Source organism: Rhinopithecus bieti, unplaced genomic scaffold (assembly GCF_001698545.2).
Source record: "Rhinopithecus bieti isolate Rb0 unplaced genomic scaffold, ASM169854v2 scaffold_2205, whole genome shotgun sequence".
NCBI classification, from domain to species: domain Eukaryota; kingdom Metazoa; phylum Chordata; class Mammalia; order Primates; family Cercopithecidae; genus Rhinopithecus; species Rhinopithecus bieti.
Window position 1 is genome coordinate 1,012,586 of NW_016803673.1, and position 14,829 is coordinate 1,027,414.

At 55.6% G+C, this 14,829-nt stretch overlaps 1 protein-coding gene across 4 annotated transcripts in view; it reads right to left on the reverse strand.

Moving 5' to 3' along the window:
• COL5A1 (collagen type V alpha 1 chain) overlaps nucleotides 1-14,829 on the reverse strand; it is a 162,424-nt gene that overhangs the window by 26,576 nt on the left and 121,019 nt on the right. For all 4 annotated transcript variants that reach the window (XM_017848837.1, XM_017848826.1, XM_017848819.1 and 1 more), the window contains 17 exons: nucleotides 14,225-14,332; nucleotides 11,208-11,315; nucleotides 10,187-10,240; nucleotides 9,136-9,189; nucleotides 8,931-9,038; nucleotides 8,027-8,080; nucleotides 7,818-7,925; nucleotides 6,505-6,558; nucleotides 5,604-5,711; nucleotides 4,884-4,937; nucleotides 4,527-4,580; nucleotides 3,456-3,509; nucleotides 2,764-2,817; nucleotides 1,835-1,942; nucleotides 1,696-1,749; nucleotides 1,544-1,597; nucleotides 370-477 (listed from right to left, as the gene is read on the reverse strand). In XM_017848837.1, coding sequence (XP_017704326.1) covers nucleotides 370-477; nucleotides 1,544-1,597; nucleotides 1,696-1,749; nucleotides 1,835-1,942; nucleotides 2,764-2,817; nucleotides 3,456-3,509; nucleotides 4,527-4,580; nucleotides 4,884-4,937; nucleotides 5,604-5,711; nucleotides 6,505-6,558; nucleotides 7,818-7,925; nucleotides 8,027-8,080; nucleotides 8,931-9,038; nucleotides 9,136-9,189; nucleotides 10,187-10,240; nucleotides 11,208-11,315; nucleotides 14,225-14,332 — 1,296 coding nt within the window. The remainder of the gene's footprint in view (nucleotides 1-369; nucleotides 478-1,543; nucleotides 1,598-1,695; nucleotides 1,750-1,834; nucleotides 1,943-2,763; nucleotides 2,818-3,455; nucleotides 3,510-4,526; nucleotides 4,581-4,883; nucleotides 4,938-5,603; nucleotides 5,712-6,504; nucleotides 6,559-7,817; nucleotides 7,926-8,026; nucleotides 8,081-8,930; nucleotides 9,039-9,135; nucleotides 9,190-10,186; nucleotides 10,241-11,207; nucleotides 11,316-14,224; nucleotides 14,333-14,829) is intronic.

A 14,829-nucleotide genomic window follows, 5' to 3' on the forward strand; every position in this document is an offset into this window, starting at 1 on the left:
AACATGGCGGGTTGTCACCAGTGACCTCCTGGGCAAGTGGTGGGTGACAGGCTCTTCCACAGGGCTGGGAACCAGGCAAAATGACCTGACTTCCCAGTCCCTCCAGCTCTGGGGGCCACCATGGTCATGAGGAGGAAGTCCTGCCTGCCAGTCAGGGCATGGGACCGGGAGATGGCTCTGCCCAGCTCCCTGTGCACCTGGGCGAGCCCAGCTCCTCAATGTTCCCATCTGCCAAGCAGGATGACCGGACTCAACTGACATGTGGACGTCCTTCCAGGTTCTGATGGGCCTCGGGTCCCCTGGGTGCCTGCCCCAGGGATCTAAAATGCTTCTCGACAGCCCACATGCAAGAAGTGCCATCTCACGCACCTGTTCTCCCTTAGGACCGGAGGAGCCCTGGGGGCCGGGGAGACCGCGGTCACCCTTCTCACCCTGTTCACCCGGAGGACCGATGAGCCCGATCAGGCCTGGATGACCCTGTGGGAAAATGAAGACGGGAAGGGGCATTTGAGGGAGCCACGCCTCATGCTCGGCCACGGTGGGCCAGGAAGCATGCAGCACAGCCATGGCACAGGAATCTTTACGTCATGGTCAGCCTCCCCTGGAAAGGGAACAAGCTCAACAGAGAGGCCAGGTGATGAAATGGCAGGTCCAAGGCAGCCCTTCGCTGGCCACAGTCATGTCTAAAAACAGACAGGGAGCCACAGACACAGAGACAGACCAAAGTGATAAAGGGGTTTTACTGAGCAGGAATGTTTATCTCTGTCTTTCTCTTCGTATACACTCGTCAATTTCCTTAAGGCAAATCCAAACGCCTGCTCCTATACGGAACTAAAACAAAGTTTGTCGACTGACACGGAAAGAAAGATGCAGAGTATTACAGATATTACAATCGTGGGTTGTTTTTTAAAAAAGAAGAATCCATGACATTCGCTGTCTACGTTTGTCTTCTAGGAACCCGTGGCAAGCCCCGCAAGGAAGCCCCAGCTCTCATCTGCCTTGGGGCTGGGGGCGGTGGCGGTGGATGTCAGAGTGGAAATGAGAAGGCCCTATTGCCTTCTGCTTCATATACAACCATCTCACTCCTGAGTACCTTTTATGTTTGTAAATAAGTCAGTGCAAGTGGAAAACAACTCCCAGCAGTTAGGAAAAATAAAAGGGCTTTGCTCCCACTGCAGAAATGTCCCCACACCTCCTGCGGGAAGGATCTGAGGCTGCCCAGCCCAGGGAGAGCAGCAACCTGTGATCCTGCACATCCATCAGCCGGGGCCTCTGTGCTTCGCCGGAAGGTTTTCCATCAATACCGCAGGGGCCTCTGGGATCTCCCGAACTGCTCAGGACCCCTCAAAGGCAGGGGCCAAGCCTCAAACACAGCGTGTCTATTTTCCTTTGTTTTGTCACCTCTCAGGGTCCCCACCACCAGCTTGCAGCAGGTGCTTGACAGATTTGGGTGACGGAGCAAGAGCTTGTTGAGTTTGAGACCCAGGGTTACAAATTTAAAGGTCCCGAGTCACAACTGCCTGGGCAGGGAGGTTCCTCTTACCTTTTCGCCTTTGGGACCAGAATCTCCTTTGAGGCCGGGAAGTCCTGGGGGACCCTGTGGGAGGAGGCAGAGGGATCAGAGTCCTCATCCCAGGGGTTTCGGGCGGCAAACTCACCACACCCCCTACCCTCACCACGGGGAACGTCACTCACCATGGGGCCGGGGGGACCATCCGGGCCTGGGGATCCTGGGAGACCTTGTTCACCCTGAAACACAGAGACACTCCGCATGAATTGCTGGGTCGCCCGTCCCTCCACCTGGCAACCCCTCCACCCCTCACAGCCTACTCACCACAGGGCCAGGGATTCCGCGAAGGCCATCGGGTCCGGGCTTCCCAGGGGCCCCCTGGGGGCCGATGGGGCCAGTCTTCCCAGGAGGGCCTTCCAAGCCGGCTTCTCCCTGCAGGGTGGCGGAGGGTAGAATGAGGTCTGGAACTTGAGGCTCCAGGCACCCTGGCCCAGGACCACTGCTTGGAAACCCTGGGCACCTCTGGGAGAGCCCCAGGTGACCCCATATCCAGGGTTGCCCTAGTTTTCCACATTCTCTGTGGAAGCTGCCCTGGCCAAGTCTCCATCCCAACATTTCCCCGGCCAGCAGGGATCCCCAGTCTCCGCAGACAGTGCCGACCACAGCCCGGGGGTCACAGCACCATTGTCTGAGCAGGGATGGAACCGCAAAACCTCCCGTCTCACTTAACAACAGGCGCCTCCAGGAGGGAGGCAGACAGCGCCAGGCCAGGCCCCCAACACCTTGCCAACAGAACAACCTCCTGTGTGCTCCAGGCCAGGTCCCAACCCAACTGCATGGGTGATGGCGTCCCATCTTCTCCACCGGCCCCGAAGCAGACACGGTCACCATCGGACACGGTCCACTTTAGAGGTAAGCAGCTGAGGTGTGGCTGGCTCAAAGAGCAAGCATGAGGTCACAGGGCTCCCGGGGACAGAACTACTCAGCACTGGGCTCCCTGAATCCCATACCCACCACCCGCCTCCTCCCTCAGGCGGGCAGGACAGATGGCCCCAGTCTTGTGGCCAGCACTTGGCTGCCTCCTTGAGAGAGAACCAGGTCTCCTCCCCAGGTAGGCCATGAGCCAGGTGCCTCTGGGGCAGCCACTCTTGGCCTCCGTGGCCTTCTCTGCCCACACGCTTATTCACTCCCCGCCCACTGGGCTCCCTTAGGGGAGGTCCATGCAGTCATGGCCTGGCCCCAAAACACGTTACCTTGGCCCCTTTCTCTCCCTGTCTGCCTTCGGGGCCTGCAGGGCCCGGGGGACCCTGAAACAAGTAAGAGAACAACAGGTGGTGAGTGTGTCCTGCAGTGGCGGGGGGACGAGCTCGGGTGCAGGCGCTCAGCGTGTGCCAGGCTGCAGGGCAGGGGTGCAGGGTCATGGAGGCTGCTTCCGGGCCACCCACAGGAACACGGGTCCTCAGCATGAGTCCTACGGACTCCAGTCCCAGGTAAAGGCCTCTCAGGCCACATGGGGAGGCGCGGTGCACGCCTCGAGTTCCGTGTGGCCTCCGTCCTGGGTGCACCAGGCAGCTGTTTACTACACCACCAGCAAGTGGCTGGGCTATTCAATCCGCAAAGGATGCCTTCTCATTTGCTTTGGCTTTTTAGTAAAACCTGAGCTAGGGGAAAAGGACTTTCGCAGCTTTGCGGGAGTCTTTCTCCCACAATGAATACCACTGACGGTGTCGGCAGCCGGCCTGTCCTAAAAGGAGCAGCTGCGTCCGCCGGGCAGGCCTGTGATTTTGTGATACGGTGGAGGCTAAGTAGAGAACACGCCATACCCAAGCCCTTCCACATCAGTGTGGCTCGGAGCACCCAGGGCCCAAGCAAAAGGTGACGGGAAGGGGTGAGGGTGCTTCAGGCAGGGAGCTGACGGCGAGGATGTGCTTGCAGAATTATTTACCCTTTTTCCTGGAGGCCCAGATGGACCTGGTTCACCAGTAGGGCCGGGGGATCCCTGGTATTGGGAGAAAGAACAGTGTCAGGAACTGGGGTCTGTTAGATTCAGTTAAGGCAAAACACACGGAGATTTCAGTCTACTCTCTCCTCAGCCATCCTGCAGCTGCCTCTCTCTTCTTTTGGGGCTACCACAGAGGCTGTTAGGAGAGCGTGGCACCGGGCTGTGACAGCATAAGGAACCCTGACTCCCATCCCACGGATTTTCTGCATTTTGGAAGAGAACTTTCCCACCCACAGTACTGACTCTTGATACACAATGACTGGTTCAGTCCTCGCCACAACCCGGGCAGGGACGAGGCACTGGCATCCCCTTTCATGGAAGCGGGGACAAGAATCGTCCCAGGACACAGGCCGGGAAGTGGTGGAATGAGGCCATCAGTTGGGGAAATCCAGCCCGGGGCTTGATCCCTAACGCCTTCTCTGAGTGGACACTTCTCTCAACTCGGTGACATGGTCTTTGCCCTCAGGTCCGCAGTCCCCTGCGCTTGGCCAGGCTGGGTGCAACGTGGAGCAAGGGCACCTGCAAAGCCTCAGGGGCCACCTCCAGGCCCAGTCCTGCCCAGGGCCCATGGGGGTCGATCCATCCCAGAGAGACCATCCGGGCTTGAAGCAATGTTTAAAACACTCAACGCCAAGCGTCAGATGCAATGTCCAGTGTGATCTTGGTCAAAGTAAGGCAGGAAGGGCCCGGTGAGGAGAGGCACCGGCCCTGCTAGGCAGAGCTGTGGGTAAGATCTGACATTCCTGTGCAAGCCCGTGGCGGGTTGTGGAAGCCCTGGGGCTGCCTGCAAACCTGCTGCTGAGATGGCACATACATCTCAGAGGGAGTTCATGAGCCCTGTCACTGTCCAGAATCAATACCGTAAGGGAATCCATATCATAAGGGAAGCAATATTGTAAGGGAGTCAATATTAACTAGGTTGGAGTTTTTCCCAGACATGAGCCAAGCAAGTTGCAAAGTCCCAAGAATACACTGACACCTCCACCAGGAGGCCAGCCCAGACTGTGGACTCACCGTCTGCCCGGGTTCACCATCGTCTCCTTTGTCACCGGGGGGACCATCTTGACCCTGTGGGAACAAACGCGAGCTCCTTGCTGACCCCCAGATGGCACCCTGAGTTCATGCACCAGCTCCCAGTGCATCTCCAGTCCCTTCCCAAAACCCAAATCCATCCTGGTGCAGCACAGAGCATGCTCAGTGGGGTCAAAGGCGTCTTCTTGCTCTGATCACCAGAACATGAGTGCATTTTGGGACACTGCCTGCCCCAGTGAGAGTTCATCACAAAGAACAACCAGAAAGAGGGGACATGGGGCTGGCAGAGGCAGGCCAGCGTTGTGGGGATCTAGTGGCTTTGCCCTCTTGTGCACCTACCGCGGGGCCAGGCTCTCCAGGGGGACCGGGATCTCCAGGAAAACCCACTGGGCCCTGAAAAGAAGAAAGAGGCAGCCAAGGCCATCAGCAACCTGACTGAGACCACATGTGGCCAATCATGTTGCTGCCTCAAGACAGCCACCTGCCACCGTCCAGCTCCTAGGACATTCCAGCAATTCCAACACCCCAGCGCACTTTATGACACAGAAACCCTCCCATGTGCAGCATGTCCCGGAGCCAGCAAGCCCGGCCAGGGGGCATGGCACAGGTCAGCTGTCTCTTGCTTTCCAGAGCCAAGCAAGGGGCAGGCGTTCCACTCATAGGTCCATTCCTGGGAGCTCCAGGCTGGAAGTAGAACCTGGACCTTCAGACTTCCGGATGGGCCTCTCCAAAGCCCCTCTGATGCAAAATCAGGGCCGGCCAAGGGCAGGGGCATCTTCCCAAAGCCCAGCTGTCACTCGTACATCTCAGCTGGCTGTCTGGCCCATAGAGAAGAACCACTCAGGGCTTCCTCCTCCAGTCCACACCCTCTGTCTCATCTCTGCTATTTTGGTTCAGTAGCTGGTATGAAAACCTCTAGTGTCTAGAAAAATTAGCCGAGACATGGAATGGTCTTGAAGCTGCTCTCGGAGCAGAGTGCACAGCCAATGAGCCAGAAGGATCCCAGTGCAGAGCCCCACTCCTACTGCAGGGTCCCTGAGGCGTGACCGGCATACTCACAGGGCTGCCTTTGGGACCATCGTCTCCGGGAGGGCCTTTGGGTCCAGGGGGTCCAGCAGCACCCGAAGGGCCCGACTCGCCCTTCTCTCCCCTTTCTCCTTTGGGTCCCTGGAGGAGAGACACCAGGGTCAAGTTCTCAGAGCCAACCACCTCGCCGCCCAGAGCAGGGCAGGTGCCGGTTTACGGTGGGTCTCCCCGGTTCTCACCCCATTCAGACCAGCCTTTCCAAGTATCTGCTGAGCCCTGCAGGGGGCCGGCTGCCAGGTTGCTCCCCCAGCCCTGGGCAGAGTCAGCTCCTGTGTGCACCCTGAGGGGGGCCTGAGTGAAGAGCCTTCACTTTCTGGGAGCCCTCAAAGGCTGAGATTCAGCTCTAGGTGGGAGGGACCGACTCCTGGACCAGACGTCAGTCAGTGAAGACCACAAGCCGTGTCCACAGACTCCATGGATCTCATGGGAAGGGAGCAGCTAGAACCAGGAGACCTGAGTCCACCCAGCTGGTCCTGGGCCTGAAAGCCACCTTTGGGCTGGCTTCACAGTGAACACTCATCTGGCCTGAGAAGGCCTGGATATTCCTAGTCTGGCCCTCATGGTCCGGGGGAACGAGGTGACAACAGACACCCTCACACTTATGGGAGCCCACAAAGGGGCCAGGAGCAAACACTACAGAGGACAGAGTCCCTGCAGGTGACTGGACACAGGTAGTTATTGCTAAGTCTGCGTGCACACACTCACTCCCACATCCTATACCTTGTTCACGGTAATTCCATGAAACAATGGAGGGGTTACAACTCCCATTTCACAGATGGAAGAGCTAAGGCAGAGCCAGAGCCTCCAACCCAGCACCCCATCCACACATCTGCTCGGTCGTATCCCACCCCTCCTGCAGTGCCCGCTCACTTACCGGGGGGCCGCCTTCTCCTGGAAGGCCAGGCTCGCCTGCTTCGCCGGGCTCGCCCTAGGGAGATAGTGCATGTGGTTACGGCAGCGGTGAGTGCTATGGTTTCAAGCATTTGCCAAATCCTGCCTGCTGCCTGCCTGCCCCTGGGCACCCAGGACCCAGCAGTTCCTGGGGCAGTGGCTGCTATCCCCAGACACTTCCGGAATTGGAGGTGCATGAGGAATATGGCAGACACATGATGGATACAGGGCAGAGTGTCCAGGTTGCAAGCACACTGGCTGTGAAGGCTTTCCCGGAGCACTGCTCCAAGGGTTGTGGAGGGCAACTATGAGAAGCTGGTAAGTGGCTAGGACGGCACTCCAGGTGGGGGATGGCCAGGGCTGAGGCAGGAGGACAGGCACGCAGTCCTCAGGGACACAGACCACAGGGGCGCAGGGAAGGGGGCACCCACAGTAGCAGCAGGTGAACAGAAACACGTGCCCTACGGCAGAGACACCAAGGCAAACACCACCTCTCTGCACAGAAGCCACACACCATCACCCTGTGGTCTCAGCAGGGCATATTTCTCTTTAATTTCTGTATCATAAAAAATGAGCAGTGGTGGAAGGCGTCTTCCAATTTAATGGCCTGACTGATGTCAGAAAGCAAGCTCTGGAAACCGTGCACAGGAGGCTCGAGTACATGGATGCACACTGTGTCTTCCCTCTTGTCCAGGGGGAACTGGGAGAGGTGCTTTTGCAGTCGGGCAAATGCAGGAACAAGGATGTGGAGTCACAGCTCAGCGCCGTCCTACCCAGCATGCAGGCACACACACGCACCTGTGTGCACACATGAACTCACACACATAGGCATGCACACACACACGGGTCCATCATGCTCATGGAGTCTGTGTTCCAAAACCAATCAGATCAAATGGAGAGGACCCATTTGAGAAAATAATTCGGCTGAAATGGAAACTGCAAGCTTAGAAACACCAGTTCTTTAAGGAACAGATTGTCTCCACCAGAGCTGAGCCTTGGAGAAGGAGGCAGGGGCTTTGCTGGTGGGGCGTTGTCTGGAAATTCTGCAAAAGGCTGTCACGAATGGACAGTCAGAGTTCCCAGTTCCATTTCACAAGTATTTGCCTACATTTCAAAATGCCTTTCATAGGAATAACCCAGCCATGCCCATAGAGATAAGTACATCTCATCTCTGTGTACACACAGAGAGGTACACACACACGCATGTACCCCCACAAGCACGCATGTACACATACACACACACATACACACCTCAAACAACCACAAATCTGCCACCAGAGCAGGCACAAGCCTCACCTTCTCTCCCACTGCACCAGGGTTTCCTATTCCACCTGGGGGACCTTGTGGGCCATCAGCACCTGGAGCTCCAGAGGGTCCTCGGGGGCCAGGGGGACCTGGGGGGCCCTAGGAGAGGGGAGAGACCACTGAGCCCAGAGGAAACGCAAATGTTTCCCCAAAACTGAGCCGCCAGTACGGCAAGGCGTTGGAGTCTCAGGCACACTTACCATCTGGCCCACGTCTCCTGTCTCACCCTTCTCACCCGGAGGTCCTGGCAAACCCTGAGAACAGGAAACTTCCCAGTTAAGCACTGTTCTGTCACGTGTATGTCAGACACACACACGACTTTCATGACCTCCACCCACACAGCACCACTGAGCATCCGAAGTCCCGGGAAGGTGCTTCTCTGTGCATGGCTACCCATGAGGACGTCCTGGGGTTCCCAGTCTCAGAATCAGCCCGAGGAAACAAGGAGAGGAGATTGCAAAGATTTACGACAAAGGTGATTGTGGCAGGATCCCATAAAACAATAAAGCCTAAGGAGCCAGCAGCAGGGGACGCCTGGGTAAATTATGTCACCGCCAGATGCTGACTTACTGTGCAGTGACTAAAAATCATGTTTTCCAAATAAATAGAAAGTCATGGGTAATGACGTTCAACACACTCATAAAATAACATGGGAATAGAGGATGGGAAATGGGGAAAGCTGGGTACAAACTTTCTCTCTGACTTATGACATGATTCATTTTTCAGAGACCAAATACGATTACATATGTGCCTCTGTGTATGAGAATACACACATTTAAAAGGCATGGCAATGAAACGTGCCCAAATGGTTATCGCTGTCATCTCTAGGGGGTGCATTGAGAAGTCACTCTTGCTGTGTTTCTTACGAATCGTCAGTTTCCACAGTGAGCACAGACATAAATGAGACTGTTGAAGAGCGGTAAATGCAGGCAGGCCTGGAGTTCTGGGAAGCTACAACGCTTCCGATTGGAATGAGGAGGCCCGGGAGGCCCCCTGCAGCCTGGCCTTACTTTTCCATTCTTAAAAAGACAAGAGGGGAGAGCACAGGGAAGACACAGGGGACGTCAGACGTGGAGACCGGCGTGGTGAGAACCCCGCAGTTACCTGCAGCCCCACTGGCCCGGGGGGTCCAGGGAAACCTCTGGGACCTTCATCACCTTTCTGCCCAAAAAGGCCCTGCTGGCCCCGAGGCCCTGGCTCGCCGTCAGCTCCCTGCAGGGGAATAACCAGCCACAGGTGAGGATGCTGGCACCCCAGCAGCTCCAGGGGGCACGGGGCTTTCCAAAGGCCATTGACCGTGGATACTTACAGAGGGACCCGGCTGTCCGATGGGGCCTTGAGGACCTGTAGGCCCGGGAGGACCCTGTGGGGAATAAGACAGAGACATGGGTGGCTTCCTGGATTGTGGATAAGGCTGAGGGAGGGGTGGACCACATCCTGAGCCCGGGGACTGATGCATCCAACATCATCAGTTTGGTCTCCACCTGCGTTGTTCCTTGCACCATGGTGCAAGCCTGCCGCAGCCTCTGGGAGGTAGATGAGGATCTTGGTTCCACCCCGAGCCCATTTCTGGATGGCAAAGAGCTGCCCCCAACGTCTCTCGAGAGCACCATGCATCATCTCAGCTCCCACCATGCACCCACAACACGGGCACGTGAGGCCCCCTTCAACAGTGAGGGTCCCAGCACCATGTCCCCTGCTGTGCCATCCTCAAGAGACCTCCAGCATGGGACCACAGGAAGGAGGCAAGCAAGGAGGGCACAGTGCCCTTGGCCCCGGTAGCCCAACCCACGGCTGGAAGGACACAGCCCCTGCGGCAGGCCTCCCAGGAGCACGGATCCTGCTTGACTAGGAATCAGCAGACTGGGGGAAAGGCCTGGCTGTACAGGAGAGAAGGAGACATTTCACCCATCGGGTGGGAGCTGGTAGCAGAGTGATGGGGCTTTTGCAAGAACACACTAGGATTTCTGAACAGATGAAGAAACAAAAACGGGAAAAATGAACAGGCATTTGGTCAATGGTGCTGCCTGTGCCGCAGCAGTCTGGTTCCCTCACCTCAGAGGGCAATGCGTGTGTCTGCAGAACCCAAACCCTCAAGGACAGAAACGCTTGATGTGTTTAATTTCACAAAACCGGAGGATGCATCCTGTTCATTCTAGCACAGAGAAACTCACTCCCAGATATGCATGCGTGTGCACACACAGATGGTGTTGGAACACACATGCATGGGAGGTTTTCACAGCATGTCCTGCCAGTCATCAGCAATGCTGGAAGAGAACGTGCATGGCACATGGCCTACAGCCTGTGACGAGGCCCCTGGGGACCTGGGGGGCCGCCGCGCCCCCCGCGCCAACTCTTACCTGCTCTCCTTTGTCCCCTTTGCTTCCTTTCTGCCCTGGCTCCCCGATCTCTCCCTAGGGGAAGAAGGTGTGTGGGATTCTGTTAGACAGTTTGACAACCGTTTGGACCTTTTCTGTTCCCCATAATGAATTTTTCTTGGAGATTAAGAACAGTGTCCTTTCCAGGTGGCCCTGTAATTTTCCTACGCATAAATGTTTCCATATATTAGCTTGATTTCCTTTTTAATACACGGGCTAAAAGGGATGAGGTCTTGATCTGATGCTAGACGGGCTTTGAGTAGACCTGAAAATGTGGGAAAAGTCATACTGAAAATATTTACTCTGTTTTTCAAATTGGGCCGCTGCCATGACAACATAATAACAGACAACTCAATTACTGTGTTGCCAAAGAAGTTATTAAAATCCTCTCTGTTGTTCCTGTTGGTGCAAGGCTGTCTCCTGCCCAGAGACCTAAGGCATCATCCATGCAGAGGTGACCAAGTCGGAAATGTTCCCAGAGAGGGGTCATAAATAGAAAGTTACAGCAGAGCAAAATTTCACTGTCTGCATTAAATGAAGGATAAAATACAAGCTCCTGCAGTCATCATTTGAGAATTATAAAGCACATTCTTAATGAACGGGAGCCTGGATAATTCAAGTGGAGACATTTAAAAATAGATATTGAGCAAAACCTCATTAAACCGGGCTCTGCAGCTTCAGAATTGGAAATGATTCGGGGGGGACCGGGAAGATTTTTCTCTGCTCTGGCTACTCACAGCAAATGTCGTGGGCAACCTCAAAATGACACAGGAGGAGGTGGTTTCTAAGTCCCTCAAGCATGCCGGGGACTGCGGGTATTACCATTTATCTGTGGGCTGCTGGGACATTATCCCCTAACGCCAGGGCTGCGGGGTGGGTGCAGTATCACTCCACCAGCTGAGCCGCTCTGCCCACTGGCATCCTATCCTTTAAATTCGCCACCCTCCCTCGCACCCGCCTGCCCAGCCAGGCCCAGCCATGGGTCACTCTGGATTCGCCTTACCTTATCTCCGTCTTCTCCAGGGGGACCCACAGGGCCAGCTGGACCCGGGAGCCCCACAGGACCCTGGAGACCGTCTCGGCCAGCTGGGCCTTGGGGGCCTTTCTCACCCTAGAGAATACAGAAATCTCAGGTCAAATGTGGTTCCAACCTGGGAACATCCCCCCACCAGCTCATTACCCAAGAGAGGGACCCGTTGGCAGGGAGTGGGAGTTGGTGAGGGTTGACTGTCCCCACAGTCCTAATGGATTTCAGCCAGGGCCACTGAGGGCCGACTCTGAGCCCGCCCCCGGACCGTGAACTTCTGGTGCATCGCTTCAATTAATCCACACTCATCCCATGAAAGGCTGCTCTTTCACAGATGGGGAAACTGAGGCCCAGTTAGTGAGCAGTAGAGACAGGATCCAAACCCAGCCAGCCAGAATTCAGGCTCAAACAAAATGAGCCTGTATGTGAATCGTCTAAGCTAGTGACTGGGAGCCAAGCCCAGTGACCGGGATAGCCTGAGCTCCAGCCTTCACCAACTTTCTGATTCTTTATACTCTCTGCACTCTCCCTGCACACACGCAAAAGGATGTGCATGCACACACATGAAGACATACAAGCATACACCAACATGTACATATATGCCACACAGCAAATGATGCCTGTGTAGGCGGACAATATGATATGTATGCACACACAAACATGTGCACAAAACAAGCATATCAGCATGCACGTGCACACACACGAATATGCACCGACATGTACACACAAGGACATGCATGCACACACAAGGACATACACACAAACAAGCACACCAACAGCTATGGGCATGCATATATGAGTATGCACGCACACGTACACACACAGGACATGCTTGCATGCATACGCACACCCTATTTTTCCTGTCCCTGTAACTTCATTTTCCTCCTAACTGCCTGCTTGGTAATCTCAAATGATCCTTCTTAAGTTCTTGCTTTGCTCGGTTTTACCAGCCATCACATCACTCGGTGAGCAGCCTATATTTTCTCACTCCAGACAGGAATCCCTGTCTTCCGACAGATACACAGGAGGAGAGTGTGCACATCGGGAAGGGAAACATGGAAGAGGGAATGTACATGCAATGTTCTGGTCTAAATGTAGCTGGGATTTAGTCATCCATCACTATTTCGTCTTACCATTTCCTCCCTCCACAATGCACATCCTGCTCCTCAAACTTAGCTCCTATTCATAGAAATTTCTACCCTACTTAAGCCAGAGAATGCAAAGACCACGTGTGGGGTTTTTGTGGAAGTTTCCCGTCCTACATTCCCAGTCAGGTCGGGAGTTCTCGGAGATGTCCGACCTTTGCTTGGCCTTCCCTTCCCTCTGGAGCTATTCTGGGAGGATAACGAGCTTCTCCCTGGATAGAGCAACTCTTGCAAGGTTTCTGCTTAAATATTTACTCTCTTGAAACCGTGAACCGAGCCATTTCCAACTGACTTTGTGCGCACTCTACGCACTGACTGCCCAGTTGGCTTCAGTGTTCTGGCACAGAATCCAGCTGGATCCATGTCCTGGGTGCCTCACTGGAAATGATTAGAAATCACCAAAATTGCCAATAACATATTAAACAGATTCTCAATGGCCCAGATGTTTCCAATGTGGTTTCCAGGGAAGTTCCTGCCCAGGGAACGTAGGCTGTTCCTGCCACTCACGAGCCACTGAGAGTGAAATGTACAAGAAAATCACAGCTTTCTGGCTGGGCGCAGTGGCTCACGCCTGTAATCCCAGCACCTTGGGAGGCTGAGGTGGGTAGATCACCTGAGGTCAGGAGTTCGAGACCAGCCTGGCCAAGATGGCGGTACCCTGTCTCTACTAAAAATACAAAAATTAGCCGGGTGTGGTAGCGCACATCTGTAATCCCAGCTACTGGAAAGGCTGAGAAGCAGGAGAATCGCTTGAACCCAGGAGGCGGAGGTTGCAGTGAGCCGAGATCGTGCCACTGCACTCCAGCCTGGGCAACAGAGCGAGACTCCATCTCAAAAAAAAAAGAGAAAGAAAACAGCTTTCTAACAATCAGCACTCAGACCTGACTCAATTTGAGATGGTCTGCACTGATATCTGCTGATTGCCCCGGTGAACTCAAGCTCACTCCGACCGTCTGTACTGGGAAGGAAAAGCTGAGATTAAATTGGTCTCCATAGCTGATTGAATGCAGGGGTAGGGGACATCGCAAAATTGTGTGGCAGAAGTCAAACACGGGTCAGGGTGGACCACTTCTGGACGGTAAGTGGTATTTTGTGGGTTATTCACAAAAGCAGGTTGGCAGGAAGCATCTAGGCAAGGGCGCTCACTCATCTCCTTCATGGGGACCAAGATCTGGGCGGCCTCAAGACATGCTCCTCTCCACTCCTGAGGCTCCACAAAGCCTGCAAAATTTGGGGCTCACCAGCAGGTGGGCTTTCCTGGACACAGAGGAAGGTGACTCGTCTTCCCGTGATCCACCCATCCCCTGCCCCTTCTTTGCTGGACATCTGGTCTGTACACCTGCCCCCCAACCAAGAAACGGGACTCCCCAGTTCCAAATAAGCTTTCCCATGAAGAGCCCAGCCATAGGTCTAGGCCAGTAGCGGGGAGCAGTTCACACAGTGGGCAGCTGTGGTCCGACCACACAGGTGGCACTGAGGCTGGATGGAGACCAAGTCCACAGGACACTGACTGTGTTTGGCCCCTTCCTCTGTCCACACAGGTGGGGAACACCAGCGTGCAGGCGTGGACAGGCTGAGCCCTGCCCGGCATCATCCTCGCAGGGCCCCTCTGGCTCAGCTAATGGCAGGAAGAATGTGGTTGGCGCCGGGGCTCCTCCTGTGCTCCTCGGGCAGGTCACCAGGTCACCGTGGGACACTCCCTCTGTCCTAGAGGGCCACAGACCCCACCCCATCCCCAATCCCAAGGAAACACCCCTGGGGTCATCACAGGAGGAGGGACAAGGCTGGACACGGAATGATCCCAGCACCTCTGAGGGAAGGGCTCCCCCAATCCAAGGCAGTACTTACAGGAGCCCCTTTCTCTCCTGCTGGCCCTGGGGGTCCCTGGGGCCCAGGTCTCCCTGGAATTCCAATGGGCCCAGCGGCTCCGGCTGGACCTCTCTCCCCTGGAGATCCCTGAGGTGAAGCAAGAAAACAGTCTGTTTCAAAGGCTCTCAAACTGCGTGGACGTGACTTTGTAAAGTACCAGCTGATCGCTCCACTTACCTGCTCACTCTAGAGCCCACAGTGGCTCCCTATGGCCCTTTGCAAGCACAAACTACCTGGTCTAGCTTTTGGGGCTCTGTGTCCTCCTGTAACTCCAAGCTCCCAGGTGCTCCTCCCCTTGGTGTCTGACAGTGTGCCCTGTGGTGAGCTTGCCTTCAAAGGGCTCCCTCTTCTAGGAGCCTGGCACCCCCTCCCCTCGAGGGCCTGCATGTACATGGGGTACCCTCTCTCCTCCAGGGCCCACATGTCCGTGGGGCACCCCCTCCCCTCTAAGGCCCGCAGAGTACCCCCTCTCCTCCAGGACTCCCATGCCCATGGGGCACCCACTCCCCTCCAGGGCCCGCATGCCACAGGGCACCCACTCCCCTCCAGGGCCCACATGCCCCCAGGGCACCCACTCCCCTCCA